This window comes from Phaethon lepturus, unplaced genomic scaffold (genome assembly GCF_000687285.1).
Source record: "Phaethon lepturus isolate BGI_N335 unplaced genomic scaffold, ASM68728v1 scaffold11298, whole genome shotgun sequence".
Taxonomy (NCBI): Eukaryota; Metazoa; Chordata; class Aves; order Phaethontiformes; family Phaethontidae; genus Phaethon; species Phaethon lepturus.
Genome location: NW_010558308.1, coordinates 18079 through 38775, shown reverse-complemented (window position 1 = coordinate 38775; position 20697 = coordinate 18079). Strand labels below are relative to the sequence as shown.

Below are 20697 nucleotides of genomic sequence, written 5' to 3'. Positions count from 1 at the left end.
AAAATGCTTATGTAGATACAACAAGCGTGAACACATCCACCTTCCAGATGTGCAAAGGAAGAATAGCAATTTTCACAAAATAACAAAGGGCTCTAAAAGAGGTTTTGCAAGAAGTGCTCTATAACAGCATCTGTATCAAGACAACTGCGGCATAGCGAGTTTTCTACCTGAGCTATTAAGCTTGAGATTCTTTGTATAGAGAAAGAAGATTCATTGCATAAATTACTAAAGAAATTTCAAAATGTCTGTTTATTGTAAATCATTTTAGATAACAGTACTCTTCAACCTGATATTGTAATACAAGATATATATTGGTAACTTTTTATTTTGTCTCACACTAGCAAGTGTTCATGAATAATACACAAAAACAAGGGAAACTTTTTACATTTCAAGTTTGACCTGTATCTCAGAGTTGTGTGTGATCTACCAACAGCGAAAAATGCTAAAATATATATATTAAAAATATTTATATATGTGGCAATATATCTACTTTTATCCTTTGGGTGTGGGAGTGTGTATCTATCTACATCTTTCTCCTTTACACTGAGAAGTGTGTAAAATGTTTTATTCCAGTTGGAACTTACTCACTAGTTTTACTGAATCTGTGTTAGCCATGCAACAACTTTGCATATGTAATTTCAGAGTGTAACTGCTTGAAGAAGGTGTACTCCTGTCAAACAAAGAAGCCCAGATTAACCGATTTCACCAGGGGAATGCAGTCCCCCAACAGAATCTTGGGGGTTGTCTGCACCAGTTCCTCCAAGCAGCATGGATCAGAGCAGCTCGCAGACTGCAAGATGCAGGAGTCCTCCAGACCGAGCTACTAATTCCACTCTAGGCTTTCAGCATCATCAGTTGCTAACAAAATCCTCCTACCTCATATTGGTAAAGGCATAACCCTAAAACCACAAGTTGTACCAAACACTGAATCAGTGTTAACACACTTAGATAAGTGCAGGTGAACAGGAAGATACTTAATCCTGTATGATTTGAATTTTTCACTACTGCACAAGGGAAGCTGAAGCTATTTTTTCAGAATATGAATAGGAAAACGAAAAATATAGAAGAGTAAGATGAAGAACACTGATTTTTGAGTAATGCTTATTGGTCATTAAATAACACCTCTACATCATTTTTTCCCCGTTGTTTACTGGTCCTTCCAGAGGCAGAAGGACTGTCCCAAACTGTTTGTACAGAGTCACCATCCCCAAAACAGCCACCACACACACAAAATCAGCTGCAAATTCAGAAAGCAGAACTAAAACAAGGTATGGAAGAATGAGAAAATCACGTGCTCCTGCATAGAAACACAGGTGATTCAGAAAGCAAGTACAGAAATACTGATCTAAAGATAAAAATACAAACCCCAAGGAAACACCAATGCCATCACACCATTTAACAGATTAAAAGCTTTAGAAGGGTAGGAGGGATTACCAGCCAGCTTGCTAACCAACTGTGAGTGGAGGTGCCTTTGCTGTAACTATCTGGCTGCTAACAACCTCTCACCACGCAGCCACTTGCCCCGACTGCCTCGAGTACCTGCCCAGCAGAGGCAGACTCCAGAGCAATGCTGCTCCTGTCTACATTTCTAAGAGGTGTTGCCATTTCCTGTCTACTAACAATTCCAGGATATGTGGGGCAGCATGCAGTAGCCCATTCTTCTGAAAGCAGGGGTTGTCACACTGGCTAGCATGATCCCTGCTGGATTTTTACAAACCCATCTGAACAACAAGCACCAGGTAGAAATTCTACCTGTGAAGGGCTCAAGTTAAGGATTTGAAATATCCCCAATTCCTATAAGAGTGGTTACTTTCTTCCTAGACATTAATGTATTGTACTATTAAAAAAGCCCAAGAACAGAAGTACCTAATTTTCTTCACACATACTGCTTTCCAAAAGAGGAACCAGCTCAGTGTACTTATCATTATCCTCAGAAGAGACCCTGATAATCAATGTAATTACTGAAAAGGTATAAACAACTTTCATTGATCATATGCACAAGCAACATATGAACTAAAGATAACACTAGTATCAGATCCATTCATAATAAAAAAAGGCTTAAATCATCACTTTACACATGCACAATTAGTAATAGACAACTTCAATTTGAGTTTTAGAACCAGGAGTTTACTGGAAGCTGTAAAACTGGTCAAAGAACAATATTCAAGAAGATATTCAGCTTTGTTAAAATCTTATGATTTATACTTCTTGAAAGTTTTAGAAATACGTATTCCATTCATGAACCATTCCATTCAAGAAACTGAAGGGAGCACTTGCAATGATAGATATTAAGTGGAGTTCCTCTGGTTTTCATGAGATGTATGACTGTCATCTCTGATTGAAATCTGCAAGAAATTAATCCACTACTGAAACCTGTAAACTAGTCATACAATTTTTGACACCCCAGATTTTTATGTTAGTGATTTCTACATATTACTGGAATATTTTAAGATTTTCACCAAAGCCTTGTTTAAGATAGCTAATAACAAACACCCACATTCATGAATGACAATTTAAATTTTTTTCTTCAAACATTACCACTACCAGTTTGGCAAGCCCTCTAACTCATTTCTGGAAGATGACTGTTCAGCTTTTAACAACTCCTCCTAGTCTATAATGGATTTAATTTATAAAGACACCCATCAGTCAAATCCCAAATGAGACAATATCTAAGTATGTTACCAAAGTGTAGACTTTAGGTTTCAGCTGTAGCCAAAGGAGTTAGTTCCCCAGGGGAATAAACATTGACTTTCAGGTATCTGCTTTCTACCTATATATCACAACCACTATATTCTGTCTTTTCTTTTTTCCCTTCTTTTTTTTTCCCCCCTTGTTCATTTGTATTTAGATTAAATTTTATGGTAAAACAAACCGGCATGAATGTGAAGGCAAGGTCAAAAATGCTTCAGTTTTCATTCACCCAGGAAGTTGCTTTACATTAGTGGAACAGAAAGGTGTTATATTTAAAATTAAAAACTGCAGTTTGATCAGCGTTCATTCCAATTTTTGTGATATAGCTAGGATTAGAACACAAAGGCTGATATGGCATCTACTAGTCCGTGTCTTTAGTTCAGTAAGAGCTTACGATTCTTCACAGTGGTCTTCAACATTCAAATATGGAAACAGCCATGTAGTTTCACATTACACAGATCTGTTTCTATTAAACATGCTGTAGCGTGAACAACAACATCAACAAGACACATATACACACTTTGAAACTCACCTCATTTGAAGAGAAGGTTAAAGTGTGTGAACGACCTGACAGATTTGGTTCTGTCACTAACCCTGAAAGTTCACAACTTGGCTTGCTATGGTATGTATCATCTATGACAATTCTACTCTGCAAACAAGTGGAAATAACGTTTTATTAACTCACTCCTTGCAAAAGCAGGTCATAAGGTGACATTCTAGTAATTTTGATTTTTGGTTAAAAAAAATACTATGACTGTTATCTTTAGATCACATATGAAATGCACTCACTACATCAAGCATCTGACTTTTTTGTTAAACTTCTGAATTTGAAAACACAATAGCAAATTTAAAGCAATATCTCCAATAAGGGCACCTTGTGTGGAGAATCGGTCATAACCTGAAATGGTGTTGAAGTACACAAGGAAATACATGCGGTTACTTTTTCAGCAGGCATACCACACTCGGGGAGAAGCAATTTAAGATTCATTTGATGGAATTATTCATGCTGAGTTTGTATTCAACTGAAACCTACACAAGCGCTATGAATGTGCTTCAGAAGGTGCTCTTCTGTTGGCAAGATAAAAAAATAAGTCCTAATTGTTTATGGTCATTGAGATTCTCATGACACAGAAGTGCCCCCATAACTTACAAAGTTTCTGAAAATGAGAACTAGGTTTAGATTTCATAGATGCCCACTATTGAACCACTGTAGTTAACCGTGAAACAAATAGGCGGTCTTTGCCTGACATACATTGAGAATTGGGACAGCAGGGAGCTTTTGGCAGCTTGCAGGTCAGGGTTTAAATTAGTTCATAAATAGAGAATATAGAGTTTGCCTAACGACAAGCTTTGCTGTTCATTCTAACAGCTTCAGTGAGAGTGGTGAAACACTGGCACAGGTTGCCCAGAGCGGTGGCAGATGCCTCATCCCTGGAAACATTCCAGGTCAGGCTGGATGGGGCTCTGAGCAACCTGATCTAGTGGAAGGTGTCCCTGCTCACTGTGGGGGGGTTGGACTAGATGGCCTTTAAAGGTCCCTTCCAACCCAAACTATTCTATGATTCTATATTCAATTTTGAGGTTGCTGCATTTGAAGGACAGAATCATGTAATCTGATAATTACCTTGATATGAAAAAGACCATATAGATGCAAAGTATCTTTAAAGAATTTTTGTAATAAAAGGACTCTATCAAGTTATGTAAAATAATCTTTATAGTTAAAGTACCAAATAGTGTAAAAACACTATAAAGCTGCACATTTTAGAAGTTAAACAGTTACTCAGATGTCTTTACACAAAATGGCTTAACACTGTAAATGTACAGTAATTATGCAGTTTGACAGCCTGAATAAATAATTTTCAAATGAGAAAATTCTTCTGAAATAAAAATTTTGACAAATGTATTCTTCTAATAAATTAAGTACTACTGATTTTTAAAAGTGTAACAAAGTAAAATTCAGGTTAGAAATACGACTAATGTAAGAACTATCATATTGAAAAAAAGTAAACTCTTCATAGCATTTACTGTTTACATTCAGTTATTACACTCAGTCTGTGTTTAAAGGAAGCTTTTGGACCTGTATCCTGCCTTAGCATCTAAAAGCAGGAGGATCTAGGTTCAAACTTAGCCAGCAGCCAGTACTTGTAGAATCTCTGGCAGGTTACCTGAGCAGCCTGTGACTCAAGCTGAAGACTATGACAAACACAGATGCTACACCTGAAAACTTCGTAGCAGGTTTGGTAAGAAAATCCTTCTAAAGGACAGTAATCTATGTGTTTCCCAGAATATTTTCTAATTTTATTACCTCCATTTCCACCTCTACGTTATTTTTCTTTAGTGAGTGAAAAATAATTCTGCCAAGAACATGCCTCCTACTTTTGCCTTTCTAAGATTTATTTCTCAGCACTACTCTTTGTTGCCTACAAACAGTAAGCAATTATTTACCATTATTTTCTCTAATTTTCTCAAAGTCTCTTATCAACTAACTATACTTTATAAGGATGCCATGCCATAACCTTATATGCATAAATAATCTGAGATCCTAAATTAAGCTGATGTTAAAGACATTTTTCTTCAATAACTTACGCTCCTATAGGAGAACTATTGTGCAGTTGTCTTCATTGAGCACTTCTGGTTTTGTGTTCTGATTTCAGTTTAACCTGAACTCTAAATTTTCTAGATTATTCTATTTTTGTTTTGGGGGCAGATACTTTATCTTTGCACTCCCTTTTACCCTAAATTATTGATATGCATTTCCAGTCTTAAAAAAACACCACCAAACAAGGAAGAAAGAAGTAAAAAACCCAAAAAACCAACAAAGATAAAACCCACCACCCCAACTCAACAAACAAAAAACCCCAAACCACAACTTGAGTTTTCCTGCTACTTTTTTATGGCGTGTGGTACTGTACGTTACTGAAAAATGGTGTTCTATTTACCATGTAGATTATTTTATTAATTACATTATATTTTAGGGACTTCTTCAGTCTTTTAGAAGTAAAAAGTATTACCAGAAACAAGAGAATACTTTATCCATCACCTATTCTCAAATTAATTACAACCCAAACCGAAAACCTATTTAGGGACTTTTAGCCACCTTCAGTTCACTCTTTCTGCCTTTGCAGAGCAATTGAGAACAATTCATAAACAAAACTGAACAACAACAACAAAAAAACCAGGATGATATTTGAGCAAAATATTTAATGAGACCTTAGAAAAAATAGGAAGAAAATATAGCCAAAAGTAAAGCATCTCAGCACCAGTTGTAATGTTTTCTCCTGCCCTGCTCCTATTAGGTTTAAAGAAGTAGTAATTTACTTTTAAGGATTTAGAGCCAGTTGCAAAAATCTTTGATTCTTTAAGAGCACAAAATTTGGATAGAGGAAGTCTTTACACATATGCTTCCTAAGATTTAAGGTACTAGGATATAAATAGTTGCCAGGATAGAGTTGGTGTTTCTTCCTGATGGCTGGTACAGTGCTGTATTTTGGATTTGGTATGAGAATAATGTTGATAACACGCTGATGTTTTTGGTTGTTGCTAAGTAGTTGTAGTGCTTACACCAAGTCAAGGACTTCTCAGCTTCCCCTGCTCTGCCAGCGGGGAGGTGCACAAAAAGCTGGGAGGGGGCACAGCCGGGACAGCTGACCCAGACTGGCCAAAGAGACATTCCCTGCCATATAATGGCATGTTCAGTATAGAAACTGGAGTTGGACGGGGGATGGGAATCGCTGCGTGGGTTCGGGCTATTGATCACCATGTGGTAAGCAGTTGTTGCACTGTGCATTACGTGGGTTTGTATATTCCTTTACCAGTAATATCATCATCATCATCATCGTTTTTTCCTCTTCTTTTACTGTCCTATTAAACTGTTTTTATCTCAACCCACAAGTTTTTTTCTGGTTTCCCCTCCTGGCAGCGGGAGGCAAGTGAGCGGCTGCATGGTGCTTAGTTGCTGGCTGGGGCTAGACCATGACAATAATTTACACCACAGTGTTCTTCTCTGCAATGACAATGAAACGCTGTACACAAGCTTATAGAAGCTAAATAATGCTCTGGAAAAATAATGAATATGAACAGTATGTATGTGTGTGTATTCTATCAGACAATGGAACTAAATCAAGGGGCAGATTATGTGAAGGGACTAATGTAAGAACTGTGTCATTTAGAAATCTCCTAAGGCTAAACAGTCTGCAAGCACTCAGATCACAGGATTTTAGTTCTTGTGTTTCTAGTTTTCATAAGAGGTTGATTCATTACTTTGCCAAATTATACAGTATCATTGTAAGAAAACAAAATCCTCTAGGTGCAGTATTTTTAAGGGACAAATTTTGCAGAAACAGAAAACAGTTAAAATATAATTGCATTCCTTACACCATCAACATTAAAACACAACTACAGCAATTATACACAATGCAAAAGACTCAGTACAACAGTTAGAGATTTTTACAAGACAGTTCTTATTTTCAGGTTTCTACTTTTCCCTGCTCTTTAAGAAATGCTTTCACCTGATCATATGGGATACTACAGCCATAAAAGCAATAAATATTATGGAGTTAACATCAACAAATAGGAGTATTCTTTCCTTAAACTCTGGGAAGATGATTTTATCCCTGCTGTTACGCTGTTTTAGTAACAAGACTCACCACTGAGTGGTCAAGCACATTTCTTTCTCAGTTTTAATGTCTTTTCATAGCAAGGTTTACCAGCCAAAGCCTTGTTATGCAGTGCAAACTTAACGATCAGCTGCAGGTTAACATCTACAAACATTAGTCATTGCAAGCAGTAGCTACTGTCACCTTACCATCTTTATAGGAGACCCTAAATGTTGCAAAGTAAAAACAGCCTGACTTCAGAGAGGCCAAGTACGATTTTTAGGATCAATTAATGTATGAGAGTCTTTTCTTTAACAGGGTCAGCTTTCTACCATTTTACAAAGCAGTAATATAGCTGAAGACTTCCACCTGCCGGTTTGCAACTGGCACTAAGGAAAAGAGCAGCAATTGCATACTGGAGCATGAGAAGGAAACAAAAAAATAAAATGGCAGGCAGGAAACCATCTGGAAGGTTAAAGTGATAAACAACTTGGATAAAGTAAACAACGATGAGAAGAAAAGGCTATTATTTCATGGTAACATGGAAAGGAAGAGAGCACCCAATCTGGTAAGATCTGTACCTTTTTAATTGCCAAAAAAAGTGTCTATATAGACAAAATATGGGGTGCTTAAGCACATTATGGGTGCTTATAGTAGAAATGCAGCAGTGGGACTTTTACTACGCTCAGAAAAATCATTTGAATCAGGGAGAATGGAGGAATGAAAAACAGGATGAATGGGTTCTTCTGAACAAATGACTTTGAAAGCTAAACCACTGAATGTGTATCTATACAGAAAACATCTCTTGATAGCTTTGCTAGAGCCTATTAAGAGATCAACCATGCACTCCTATTTAATCAAAAATTGTACCAAAGTGTATGCATATCTCCTTCAACAAGGATCTGGTAGTCCCAAGATCCTTGTGTTATTTACAGAAACATCTTTTGGCCACTACATGCTTCAACAGAAGCAAACAACGCAGGAGCTGTAAATACACAAGACTGACACACACTGGACAGTATTCTGTAAAGTGTCATTCTACTTCAGAGATTAAAAAGTTCCTACTTTAAGTTCCTTTCTTATAGTAAAGTACTGTATGGTTCTAAAACCACTTTGTGTTTTTTTCTACTTCAGAGATTAAAAAGTTCCTACTTTTCTTAAGTTCCTTTCTTATAGTAAAGTACTGTATGGTTCTAAAACCACTTTGTGTTTTTTACAAACTATGTATGCAGACAGCTTACTCCTGTCACAAGGACTGTAAATTCCCTAAGAATTTACAGAAAGAAAACAGAAGGTAATTAAAAAAAAAATGTATCATAACAGCATTTTAGTGCAATCAGCATCTGGAAAGATGGAAAGCCAACCTATTGTTATCTCCCATCTATGCAAAATACCAGTGACTTCATGGACTACAACCCAACAAATTTCTCTTCTAGATTTGTAACTAACTTCTCTCTAGTAACAGAGAGGAAAAGTAAAAAATGAAAGGGTATTTTAGACAACCAAAGTGAAGAAAAAGCATGAAACTCAAGAATAAGCCTAGCTTATGAGCTTACTCAAATAGCTACAATTTTGAGCCTGACAAAATCCAAAGGAAACAAGAATGAAGGTAAGTTACTGAGACTGTTAGTAATGGTCTTACGTTGAAATAGGTTTTAACAAAATATTTAGACAGTGCACGCATTAAACTTCTTACTTTTTACAGCCATTTCTTTCAAATAGTTTAAACTGTAAAGATGGTAACTTTATGGTTATAGACCAAAATGTGTAGCCTCACTCTTAAGATCCGGTTAGAAGGCTTTAAATTATTAGAACATTATCAGTTATTCAGAAGCGGTTTCCTAGAGGAGAGAGTGCTCTAATAGATACGTCTCTTGGCTTTCAATACTAAATTTGTTAATGAAAACCAGGATGCTGTCTTCATCCACCTGTCTGGTACTCCACCCCTGCATCCCAGTATGGTAAGAACTGGTTGCCCAGCTGCCTGGGAAGGTGACTTCTACTTATGTACGCTTCCTCCAAGTATTAGACTGTACTAGACAGGGAAACAGATTTAGCTTTTAAAACTATACTGTTCTAAAGCTAGCATTGCTTTTACTGTTATAAACCAGTGGAAAAAACCATACCCTGTGATTGTTCCTTAGATGCTACTTCAGCCTGAATAGCCTCCACTGGTGCTTCAACTGAACAGGAGGAAATGGGAACACTCACACACACATTTTCTGCTTGTGAGGGCTGTAAAGTCTCAAACGTTTGCAGCAACGTTTGCAAGAGGTGATGTCGTCAAGGTCTAAGTCATCAAGCTTCCACATACTAAGCACTGATGTTTTCACTTTATCAAGAATCAACTCTTGAATATTCAAAGCACAAATTAGTCATCTTTACCTTGCTTCTGTTCTTCTCTTGACTGTGTTCACAATTGTCCTGCCCGCTCTGAGGAAAGTGCAGGCTGCTACTAGAAATCTGAGGCTCTTTGTGGCTGTCTCCAAACCAAGAGAAAGGCATGCAAGTAGGAACAGGGGAATCTGAATCTGATGCAGATAAATTGTTGCCAGAGTCATCCAACAGTTCTCGGGAACCTCTGAAATAAATAGATTAAATTGTGTTTAAGCAACAACAGCAAAAACCCCCACCCTGCCACCCAGTCACCCCACCACCACCAAACTCAAAACACACACCAATCATTTTTACCCATTTCACAGCACAACTGATATTTAAAATGAAAACTGATACTTGCCTTTAAATATCCATGCAAAATAATTTGAGTTATGGAACAACACAAATTTAAAAGCTTTTGCAGCATTTTGCACAACAATTTAACAATTTCAAATAATTTGCTAATTTAATTTACTCAACATTCATCTTCCTAAGCAAAATATATTTTTTATATTTGAGATTAACATATTGTACCCTATGAGCTGCTTTAAAATGTAACCCTGCTTTACTGTTTCCTCTATACTATTCTATGTATTTTCTTATTTCATAAGATTAGAAGCTCATCTCCACATCATTATATTAGCCTTCACAGAATTTTGCCAGTGTTATGCTTGAATGTATTTTCAGGTCAAACAGTAATGACAGTTTTAAAGAAACTTTTAGGTTAAAAGTTTTAGGAATGCAGCATGTATGTATGTATTAAACAAACAGCTACCTGCTATCCAGAGAACCTCTCAGATGTTCTTTTTCTTGTTTCTTGCCCTTGCCCCCAGATTTCCGTAATCCACTGAAGTAAAAAACACAATTTTCATAAAGCATTTACATTTACACAGTGCAACTTTTTCTTTAAATGAGCACGCTAGTTTTTACATTGATTTCAACAGTTACAAAAAGCCACATTTATATTGTTACACAGAGCATGATTTTGCAGATTATGCATGCAATTAAAAAACTACTGGCATATGTATTTTATTTAAGAACCATGACAGAATTATGAAAGTACCTTTCAAAGACCACATACAATCAAAATAACAGAGAAAATGCTCAAAGAAACTTGGTTGTATCCACTATATGCTAAGAGGAAGAACACAGTTTTATTGCTATATAAATGTTCATATGCAGTGCAGAGTGACTTGAACTAGTCACTAACTACATTCTCTGTGTGTGAAATAAGTTATAATTTTTATGTTACATATTATGATTTATTTGTTGCAGTGCCAGTCTGAGTCTTTGATGTCAGCTGGATTCAACAAGCTTTACACCTGCCTCCACAGGAGCAAGCCTTATTGCAAAATTCAGCAATTATTCTCTCAGATCCCCAGAGTTCAGTTACCACACTGCACTTCCAGATAATCTGCAGCTTGCACTTCTGTTTTACCCCTGTTTGCAATCTCATCTTCTAAATGAAATTCAGGAGTCCACTTATCACTGCTGCCTGCCTCCAAAGAACAGTTCAGTAAGCAGCTACTATAGACAAAACTCTGTGTAATGACACCTCTACTGTAGAAGGAATTAAGGCAAGTCAGGTATCTATTTTAGACTGTAATGCCAGCAGGACATAACATTAGAGTCTAGGCTCCAACAATATTTTGGCATAAAACTACGCATGGATTTGCAATTTAATTCATAGAGAAATTGTATATTCCGATAAAAACGGAAGAACCCCAAGAAATTCTTTGATGGAAAAATGTACAGATAAATAAAATCAAAATGTGGTAGAAACATGAATACAACATTACAAATTCAAGATGAAAAAGACTCTGTCCAATGGTGTTGCTATGAAGTACCATTACTGGATTTCCTAAACATTTTTTTATTTAAAGAGCATGATATTCTCCAAAAGTAACCCTGAAAACTGTTTATTTCCAAATGAACACAAGTAAAATCTTACCCAAAATCTGGAAACCTCCTTTTGGACTTCCCTGATGAGGTTCCTTCGTTTGTTTCTACTGTCTTATCTTCATTTTTCTTTTCTTCTGTTTTTCACAGAGAGGTCAAAAATAAAAATTTTATTCTAAAAATACTTGCCAGTTTCAAGTACTTATGATGATGCTTCTAAGTAAATAAGATACTAAAACCTGAGTAACAGTGTTAAAATTCGCATACACGCATGCAGCTGAAAATACTACAGCCATATCAACATACATTTTCTTTTATGACATCTTCTCATCATTCTGTGTGTGATGTACCATTGAAAAATGGCCACACAACAGTTGCCATAAGACTGATCAAAAATATTGCTTTTGATAAACAGTAATTCTACACTGTCTACAGAAAGATAAAACTTACTACAGTATTTTGCTTCAATGAATTGCAAACAAAAGATAGTTTAAGATAGGTTTAGAAAAAAGTACCTCTTTCTTTTGCAAAATGCCAACTTCAAAATACACCGAGACCACCAGTGTAAGATGCATGAAAGAAACTCAGTTTTAAAGCAACAGTTGAGCAAGTACAGCATTTAATTGTACTTTATTATGCTTGAAGTATTGTAAGATGTTCCTTTTGCATTTTTTCTGGTTCAGTAGCTAGTTCGGGCTAGCTACTTGGAACACAGGCTATGTATGCAAGCTGCTAGCTCCAGATGTGTGCCTAACCAACATGATAACCAGTATCTGGGTATCTGGACTTCTGTAAGGCTTTTGACATGGTCTCCCACAACATCCTTCTTTCTAAATTGAAGAGATATGGATTTGATGAGTGCACTGTTGCGTGGATGAGGAATTGGTTGGATGGTCGCATCCAGAAGCTAGTGGTCAATGGCTCAATGGCCAGATGGAGATAATGGGGGTAATCGATTTAGAACTAAAAGAGGGTAAATTTAGACTAGATATAAGGAAGAAATTTTTTACGATGAGGGTGGTGAAACCCTGGCACAGGTTGCCCAGAGCGGTGGCAGATGCCCCATCCCTGGAAACATTCAAGGTCAGGTTGGACAGGGCTCTGAGCAACCTGATCTAGTTGCGGGGGTTGGGACTAGACGACCTTAAAAGGTCCATTCCAACCCAAACTAGTCTATGATTCTGTACCTGGAAAGCAGACTGATCCTAACAAGCTGAGTTTCTTGGAAACAATATGCAAACTGTGACTGTTCTAGAGAAATAATTGGGACTTTGAAGCTCCTCCAAGACTGTGGTATTTTCCAAACTGGAATACAACCTGCTAGGATCCATTTTTTCACCAGAGGGAGCATGTTCAATTCCAACTGCTCAACTGTTAAGTGAAATTAAGTGACAAACTTAAGCACCACACTACCTCTTGCTGTGGATCCTGACAGATTACTGTAAATCCTAAATGTACTTCCTTTTAAATTCTCAGGCTACTAGATTATTTTTTTAAATAATTGAAAAATGTTTCATATTGAAAATCAGGTGTTTCTAAATAAGCTGCCTATGAAAGAGACACAGCCTGCTTTTAGTGAGACAAAGCAGGCTGTAAGCTCTGTCTTCAAGACAATTCCTGACATGAAGTAATGTACACAGATGCCTTCAAGGATCATCAAAAACCAAAAATCATGTTTACTACACAAAACTGAGGACAACTCCCCACCACCCCATCAGCTAATAATCCTTTCTGAAACATATAATGGTTATCTCAAAGTTTACATGCTGAACAGTCAGGATAGTCAGGGACTTTTTCCTCCTGTTTTTGTTTTGGGTTTTTTTGCATATCTGATCATTAGCTTCTGATCAATAACACAACTTTATCTATTAAGCGCTCTTTCTAAACACGTAACATCAAATAAATTATAACTACCAGTTAAACTGGTTATTTTTCCTGTCAACTTAAATACAAACCCAGGAGAATCAATTTTAATATTGCCATTTGTTTCCACCTCTCTCTCCAGAGATAATATTTTAAGAAAAGAGGAAATTTCTAAAATGCAGTGCAATAGGTTAAAATACAGACTGATACACAAATGGATTGGAAGGTAATAGAAAGGATTAGTTCAATGAAATAATAGGTAGACATTTAAATACAGTTAGAAAGCAACAGTCTAGCAGAAAGTAGCATTTATTGTCACTTTGCTTTCAAAGAGCAAGATTTCAATACTAATCCTCATCTTTGAGGTACTGCATTCATTAGCTCTTCCAGTGACTCTGCCAGTTTTAAGAAAATGTTTGCAACGCTTCAGCCATCACAAAAACTTGTAGAAGAGAGCAAAATCACTTATATATTATGTACTTGTTTCGATACAATTTTTTTTTTTTAAACAAACAAACAGAAGTTAGGGTAGATACTATTTTTGTTTAAGACTTTATAGAAACACATAGCATGAGGACAGTATAAAAGGAAAGGTTTTATCTGAGCTGTATAGAAAAGACTGCAAGTATAATCTGCCTTTATGTATTATTCTAGATGACTAAAGAAAATATGAAACATTTAAAATATTTTACTTGATCCCTTTTTCAATTATTCAGAAGAAAAAAAGCCAAATATTTCTATCAAATAATAATTAGCAGTGACTAGGCTGATTATAATACTTTTAACCTTTTCCTAGTGAGAAGTATTCTAAAAGGACAATATGAATAACGCAGTAATTCCCATAACATTCAGAATCTGTATCTTGTTTAAACACCTGTATAATATCTGGAAGCATGAAGCCAAGACTGAATTTTTCTAGGAATTGGGAAATCTGTGAAACTTACTCTCTGATAAATTACTATTTATGAGGCTAGTGTTTTGCAGAAACGTGCTAGGACCTTTACTGATTATCTGCAGTCAATGACTTGGCTCCCCTCTAGCTTACGTCAAGGCAACCATTTAGACTTTCTGTATTTATAGGTTTGAGCTTTTACCAAACTTAGACCTATTGCCTTCTGTAACTAAACAGCATTTATTCTGCAGGCACCTTTTAGATTCTTGGTGCTATAAATTATTTTAGAAATGTTGAGTTTTTGTAGCAATTTGGTAACTAACGTGTTGCAGATGAAGGAAAAGATAGACAAGCGTATTTCAGAACATACAAAATCTTTCAGTAAGTAAAAATAGAATACAATGAACTTGCATACTTTTTTGTTAACTTCAAACTTTCCTGAAGAGTTAACAAATGGTTTTAGAACTGGTAATTTGTTTGTAGTCAATTAGTTTTCCCTTAAAATAGTTCATTGTTCAATATTCATTTATATCTAAAATCTCTAATACTTTAACCCCGAAGGATTAAAATAATTATAAACCTCTTTCCCTTTCCCTTTTGCTTCTCTTTGCTTAACGTTCTTGGGATACCCTTGAGGAGAATTTGGAGCCATCTCTTCAGGAGGAGGTGAACGAGTGGTGATTGTGCTATTTTCGTTGTTTGGTTTATGTACAGGAGAAGAGTGTGTGGAAGCAGAAGGACTTGACTCTAGAGGACTTTCTGTGCTTGCTGTTTGTTCAGGCTTTTCACTCTTTTGATCTATGTCGTCCAGGTGTGGGAGAGTTAATTTTTCACTTGTTTCTAAGGTCTTAGTTAGGTACACAGTGGAAAGTTCTCTGTTGAGAACAGTATCTTCTGAATCCTCATCCTTCAACAAATTCAGAAGTTATTTTATGATAAGCATGACATATAATCATTTACTATCTGTTCTTTTACCAGGATCTAAGGATATGCTATGCTACACATGAACTCCCTCAGTTCAGAAAATTTTAATTTAATCACTTGTAGATACAATCTAAATCACACAAGGCTCATTTTATAGGCTTTCCTTTATCAGCCCTCAGTACAGATCTTTCTGCACATCCCAAATCACCTTTCTGTAGCCAAGTCAGAAACATTCTGGTACATCTTGGCCATTCCAATTCAATGCAACCACTTTTCAGTCTAACTGAAGTAGTTCAGTCTTCTCCCTCTATGACAGGCTCTCTCATATACCAACTATATACACCTCAATTCTTCCACTGTTTTCCAGAAACACGCTAGAACATTTAGCGGTATACTTTTTGTGGACTTAAGTGATTATTTACAGAATAACGAAGCATTTCAGAAGTGTTTAGTTTTTGAAGAAATTTGGTAACTAACTTGTTGCAGATGAAGGAATTAAAAGACAGATAAGCATATTTCACAACATTCCACTGTCATTATACCAAATCTTTCAGTAAGTATGACTACAACAAGCTTGCATACTTCTTTTCTAACTTCAAATTGACTGTGCCACCAATAACATGCCACAGATCACCTCTGTGGTATGAACCCAAACAGGGTTTTTCACTTGATACAGCATAAAAATATGATGCTTTGGCACAGTCTGAATGAATCATAGACAACACTTACAAATACAGATAAAACTGAACATACATTCAGGCTCCTGAACGCATAATTATCTACCAATATTGGTACCTGTAGATTTGCAGTCTGCTGTCCAGCCCCAAGAGATTCTTTCAGCTTTGATCGAGAAGGTGGCTGGCGTTTTACTTTCAAAGCAAGCTGAGCTTTTGCTTTGTGGGCGCTGGTGTCTAATCTGGGAGTATCCCCAACAAAAGCATCAAAATCTGCAACAAATATATACTTCTTTTAAAAAAAACAAAACCCAAAAAACTGGTAGGCAAGTTCTCCAACCCATTGTTCAGAAAAATATGCAGAGGTTAAATCAGAATTATTCTACCTGTTTATCATCAGTATATGAAAATACTGTTTTATATAATACTGCAATATTTTAACATACTGTGATAACAATTTCTAATTAACTTGAAATATATTTATACTGAAATTCTTAAATAAAAAAAAAAATCCATCAGGATATAATTGCATTATGGCTTGAAAATGAATTTTATTCTCAAATAGATGAGAATTTGTGCCCAAAATGTACTTTCCTATTCTTGTTCTTTGAGATAGAAACTCTTTAAAAAGTACATAAGCATCTATAAAATCTTTTTAAAATATGCTTCTCATTTGAACCACCATCTGATATTTTGTAACATTCTGGGCATAAAATTACAAGACAAATAAAAAAAAAATCATATCAAGTTTTGGTATAAATCATAGCTTAAAATCAATGTGATTTTAACTGATGTGTCTCAGTGTTTCCGTCCCACTAACATTATCGGTTTCAGTAATAGAGAATCTGAGGAACAGCAAAGATGGATCTCTCTCCATCTATCTCCTCTTTCCCACAGCGTTTAAGAAATACATTACTACAATACTAAAAATGTTGGGGGACCTAAACAAAAATATCCACACTGGCTCAGGTCAAACATTTACCCAGTCAGTAGGAGACAGCAAACGCTTGAGATCTTTTAACAACAAAAAAACCCCACTACACATATAATTCCTCCTAATTTTTGTTAAATGCAAATCAAAGATCCTACAACCTACTTACCCGAAATTAACATATCTGAAGAATTTAGTCTTTCTTCTATTGATTCTGTTTCTTTTTCATTTTCTTCTCTTATCTTTGACTGTTCATTATATTGGCCTGGACTTTGACAGCCATCTTCCAATAAACTGTCACCTCCAAACATGTATGGCATTTTCTCATATAGTTTTAATTTACTTTCAAGCTCTGAAATCTGGAAGAATTAAAATTCAGAAGTGAGATACAACTCTCCAAGAATGCAGAAATTTATTTCAAAATATAATACTGCTTTACTTTTTCCTGATATATTTTAAGCTGTTCTGCATATTTCTGGTCTCTCTCTTCAAGTAGCCTTGAATGATCCTCTTCTTTTTTCATAAATTCTAGTTCTCTGGTGAAAGAAATATATACATATATATGAAACAGTAATATACAGAAATGTAGAAAAATACATAAAATAGAAATATGCACAGTTGCATTTATTAAAAAACATTTTGTTAGTAAACATTGAAAAAAAATCAGTCCAGAAGGTATAACATTAATGTTGTAACAGCACAAAATTACCTATGTATTTGTATGCTTCTAGTGTCTTCAAAAGAAAATATCTATGACACTATAATGTACTCTGGGCTGAAAAAGGATGTGTTGCAACACTTTTTCTACAAAGTTACAACCACCTCTCTGCCTTTAAAAGTGGCAAGTTGCATATACATTTAAAGTGTGAAATCTATGTATGACTCCAATATGATAACTTTCTTCCACACACAGTATTTTCCTTCCAAAAGCTTTGGCAGAATTCTTTCAAGTTTCTACTTGGTTCATCCTACAGAAATTGCAATTGCTGGGTTTTACAAAAAGAAACAATGACTACAAGAAGGAAACAAAAATTAAAGCTGCTTTTTTCTGCAAGTCATATAGAATAACACACAAAACCAGAAAGTAAGTGTAGAACACGTACATAAAATGCAAAAGCTTCAGGAAAAGTCAAAAGAATATGGGAATTTGATAAACAGCGAGGAAATAGAAACCAGCTTGTTAGCAGTCATCTTAACATACTTTTGAACTTCCACGGGGATAAGCTTGGGAGGAGAGGGGAAAGGTGACCTTTAAAAAGCTCATTTCACAAAAATGCACTGTGAAAAGTAACATTCCTGAATGCGGGCTACAAAGCAAAAGATCATGCAAACTGCCTTTAAAAATAAGTAGCAAGTAAAGAAATTGGGGACAAGAGAATTACATGCTTACAGTAACTATCAAAGGCAACAGTTGCGTTCTGTATTATCAAGACACTTCTACAAGTATTTTGCAATTAGCTCTTGTTTAGCTAAGAGGAAAGAAGATAGAACAAATAGACACAACGGCGTGGCAACAGTGTTCAGGGCTTACACAGGTGTATCTAATAAGCAGTATTACCTCTGTTAAAAAACCCAAACCTGTTAACAGATGGAAGATACTGTTTTCATGCTGCCATTTTAATGGGCTAGATACATATGCCACAAGATATAACTCCTAACTCAGACTGAATCACACATATCTGTCTCTTATTACATATCCTTTGATGCCTACGCTATCTGGAACACTTAAGTTGGTCAAAGCTAGAGAGTTTTTCACAAACAGAAAAGGTATTTCCAAATACCTCATGCCGAATTTCAAGTAGTCCTTCCAAAAGTATAGATGCATTACAGTTTCATAACTAAGTTGTTTTAAAAATTTGTTATTTAAATATTAAAACATTTTTCCTAAGCTTAGAATCAGAGACAGCAGCAAAATTTTTTGAGAACCTTTCCAGAAGCTGGTGACTTAAGGTATGGAAGAATTCAGCGTGTATAGCCCACAGCTTACCTGAACTCTGACAAACGAAAAGGAAGTGTGTTAAGAAAATCCTAACCCTAGGTATTGTTGTCAGTTTTCCCCATAATGTACAAAACACACAAGCAAGCAAGACCTAGTATTTTGGAGTACTTACTTTTGTTGGTAATCTTTAAGCAATTTCTTGGCCTTGTTGTATTTCTTTTCAAGGGCATCACATTGTTCTTGAGTTTCTTTAAGATGCTCATTTACTGTTTTGCATAAACTCTGTGCCTCTAACCAGTAGGTCTCTAACTTTTTAATTTTCTCTTTGCTTTCGTCTAAGTTTTGCTGAAGTTGGGCTCGACTTAGTTTCCATTCATTTTTTTCTGTTTCAACAATTTTTAGCTGAAAAGATTAATACTTAAGGAATTAATCAAAACTAAAAGATGAAACAAAACCCAGTTGTTTATACATGTTTAAGTAGAGAATACGTAATAACAATTAAATACTTACCAGTAATATTAAAACAAAACACCGAACTTTTAAAGAAATCATATGAATTCTTCCAACCCTTACTAATTCAAGTAAGTTTAGAACTCAAACCCAAGAGTCTTCTAAAGAGATAAAATGCAGACGACCTTTGTTGTTAGCTTATGTTGAACTTGTTCTCACCATCTCTTAATACCTCTGGAGAGGCCTATTTTGATTACCTTCAAAGGCAACTGGAGATACAGAATCTTAACCTGTGTAAGACAAGTTCCCTGTCCTACTACTTTGTTACCAACAGCTTGCTGAATAAAGCTAATGAGACCAGTTACCCTACCCAGTACTTTATAAAGACATTGGTCTTCCTAATAAATTATGATATATCCATGGTTTGCTTTCCTAGGGCTAATTGTATAAAAACACCAAACATTCCCTCAACAAAGGAGAGGGATGGGGGCCCCTTCAGCTTGACAGCTGCCACATTATGAAAAGGAATGTTAACATGTGAAGTTCTCTAAGCCTTGGAGGAATGAGCAGGCAGGATACCACTTAGTTTGTCCATGCCTCATTCTTTGGGGACACCGTTGCGCCAGAGGAGGTTTAGATTAGATATTAGGAAAAATTTCTTCACCGAGAGAGTGGTCAAGCATTGGAACAGGCTGCCCAGGGAGGTGGCGGAGTCACCATCACTGGAAGTATTCAAAAAACACGTGGACATGGTGCTTCGGGACATGGTTTAGGGGGCATGGTGATGTTGGGTTAACGGTTGGACTTGATGATCTTGAAGGTCTTTTCCAACCTTAATGATACTGTGGTTTACACTTACGAATTCACTGCTTTTGAAGCCAGTTAAGATCACCTGCTGATGGAACAGAGATGCTGAAAGGACCAAGAATTTCTTGAATTAAAAATGGGGCAGTAAGGTGTACTAACACAAACATTTTAAAGAATTTTTTAGCAATCCACTTGGGCCAAATTTCAAGAATATTGCAAGGAGGAGGGGCACTGTCAGAAATCAAAATCAGAACTATCATAAGAACACAAAAATGTTTTGTCTGCCTTGCCTCTCTACACTTGGAGCTCTGAACATTTGCAGAGTACAAGAAAAACCCTAATAGATACTGTTATTCAAAATTACTGCAATCTGAAGCACTATCCCCTCCCCACTTGCTACCTGCCCCCAGCAGTGTACTGCAACTTGTCCTAGGGTACACATTTCTTGGCAAAGCAACACAGAAGGGCAATGGAATAAAAGAAGCTGCTCACTTACAACAAACATTTCCAGAAAAAAAGCCACACACAGATCTCCATCAGCGGAAAAAGCAGCAAAAAGAATAAGAAACCCTTTCTCTGAGAAAGCAGAAGTGTTGAACGAATCCTTACCAAAAAAATAAGCTGGAAAAAACTCTCTCCCCAGAGCGTTTCAGAAG

The 20697-nt window shown here is 36.0% G+C and overlaps 1 protein-coding gene across 1 annotated transcript in view; it reads right to left on the bottom strand.

Moving 5' to 3' along the window:
- LOC104625405 (neurabin-1-like) overlaps positions 1–20697 on the bottom strand; it is a 43333-nt gene that overhangs the window by 4948 nt on the left and 17688 nt on the right. The window contains exons 8-17 of the mRNA XM_010293021.1: positions 18957–19186; positions 17285–17381; positions 17015–17204; positions 16036–16187; positions 14897–15223; positions 14204–14210; positions 11614–11698; positions 10438–10509; positions 9672–9867; positions 3224–3340 (exon numbers count right to left, since the gene is read on the bottom strand). Of these exons, the coding sequence (XP_010291323.1) occupies positions 3224–3340; positions 9672–9867; positions 10438–10509; positions 11614–11698; positions 14204–14210; positions 14897–15223; positions 16036–16187; positions 17015–17204; positions 17285–17381; positions 18957–19186 (1473 nt within the window). The remainder of the gene's footprint in view (positions 1–3223; positions 3341–9671; positions 9868–10437; positions 10510–11613; positions 11699–14203; positions 14211–14896; positions 15224–16035; positions 16188–17014; positions 17205–17284; positions 17382–18956; positions 19187–20697) is intronic.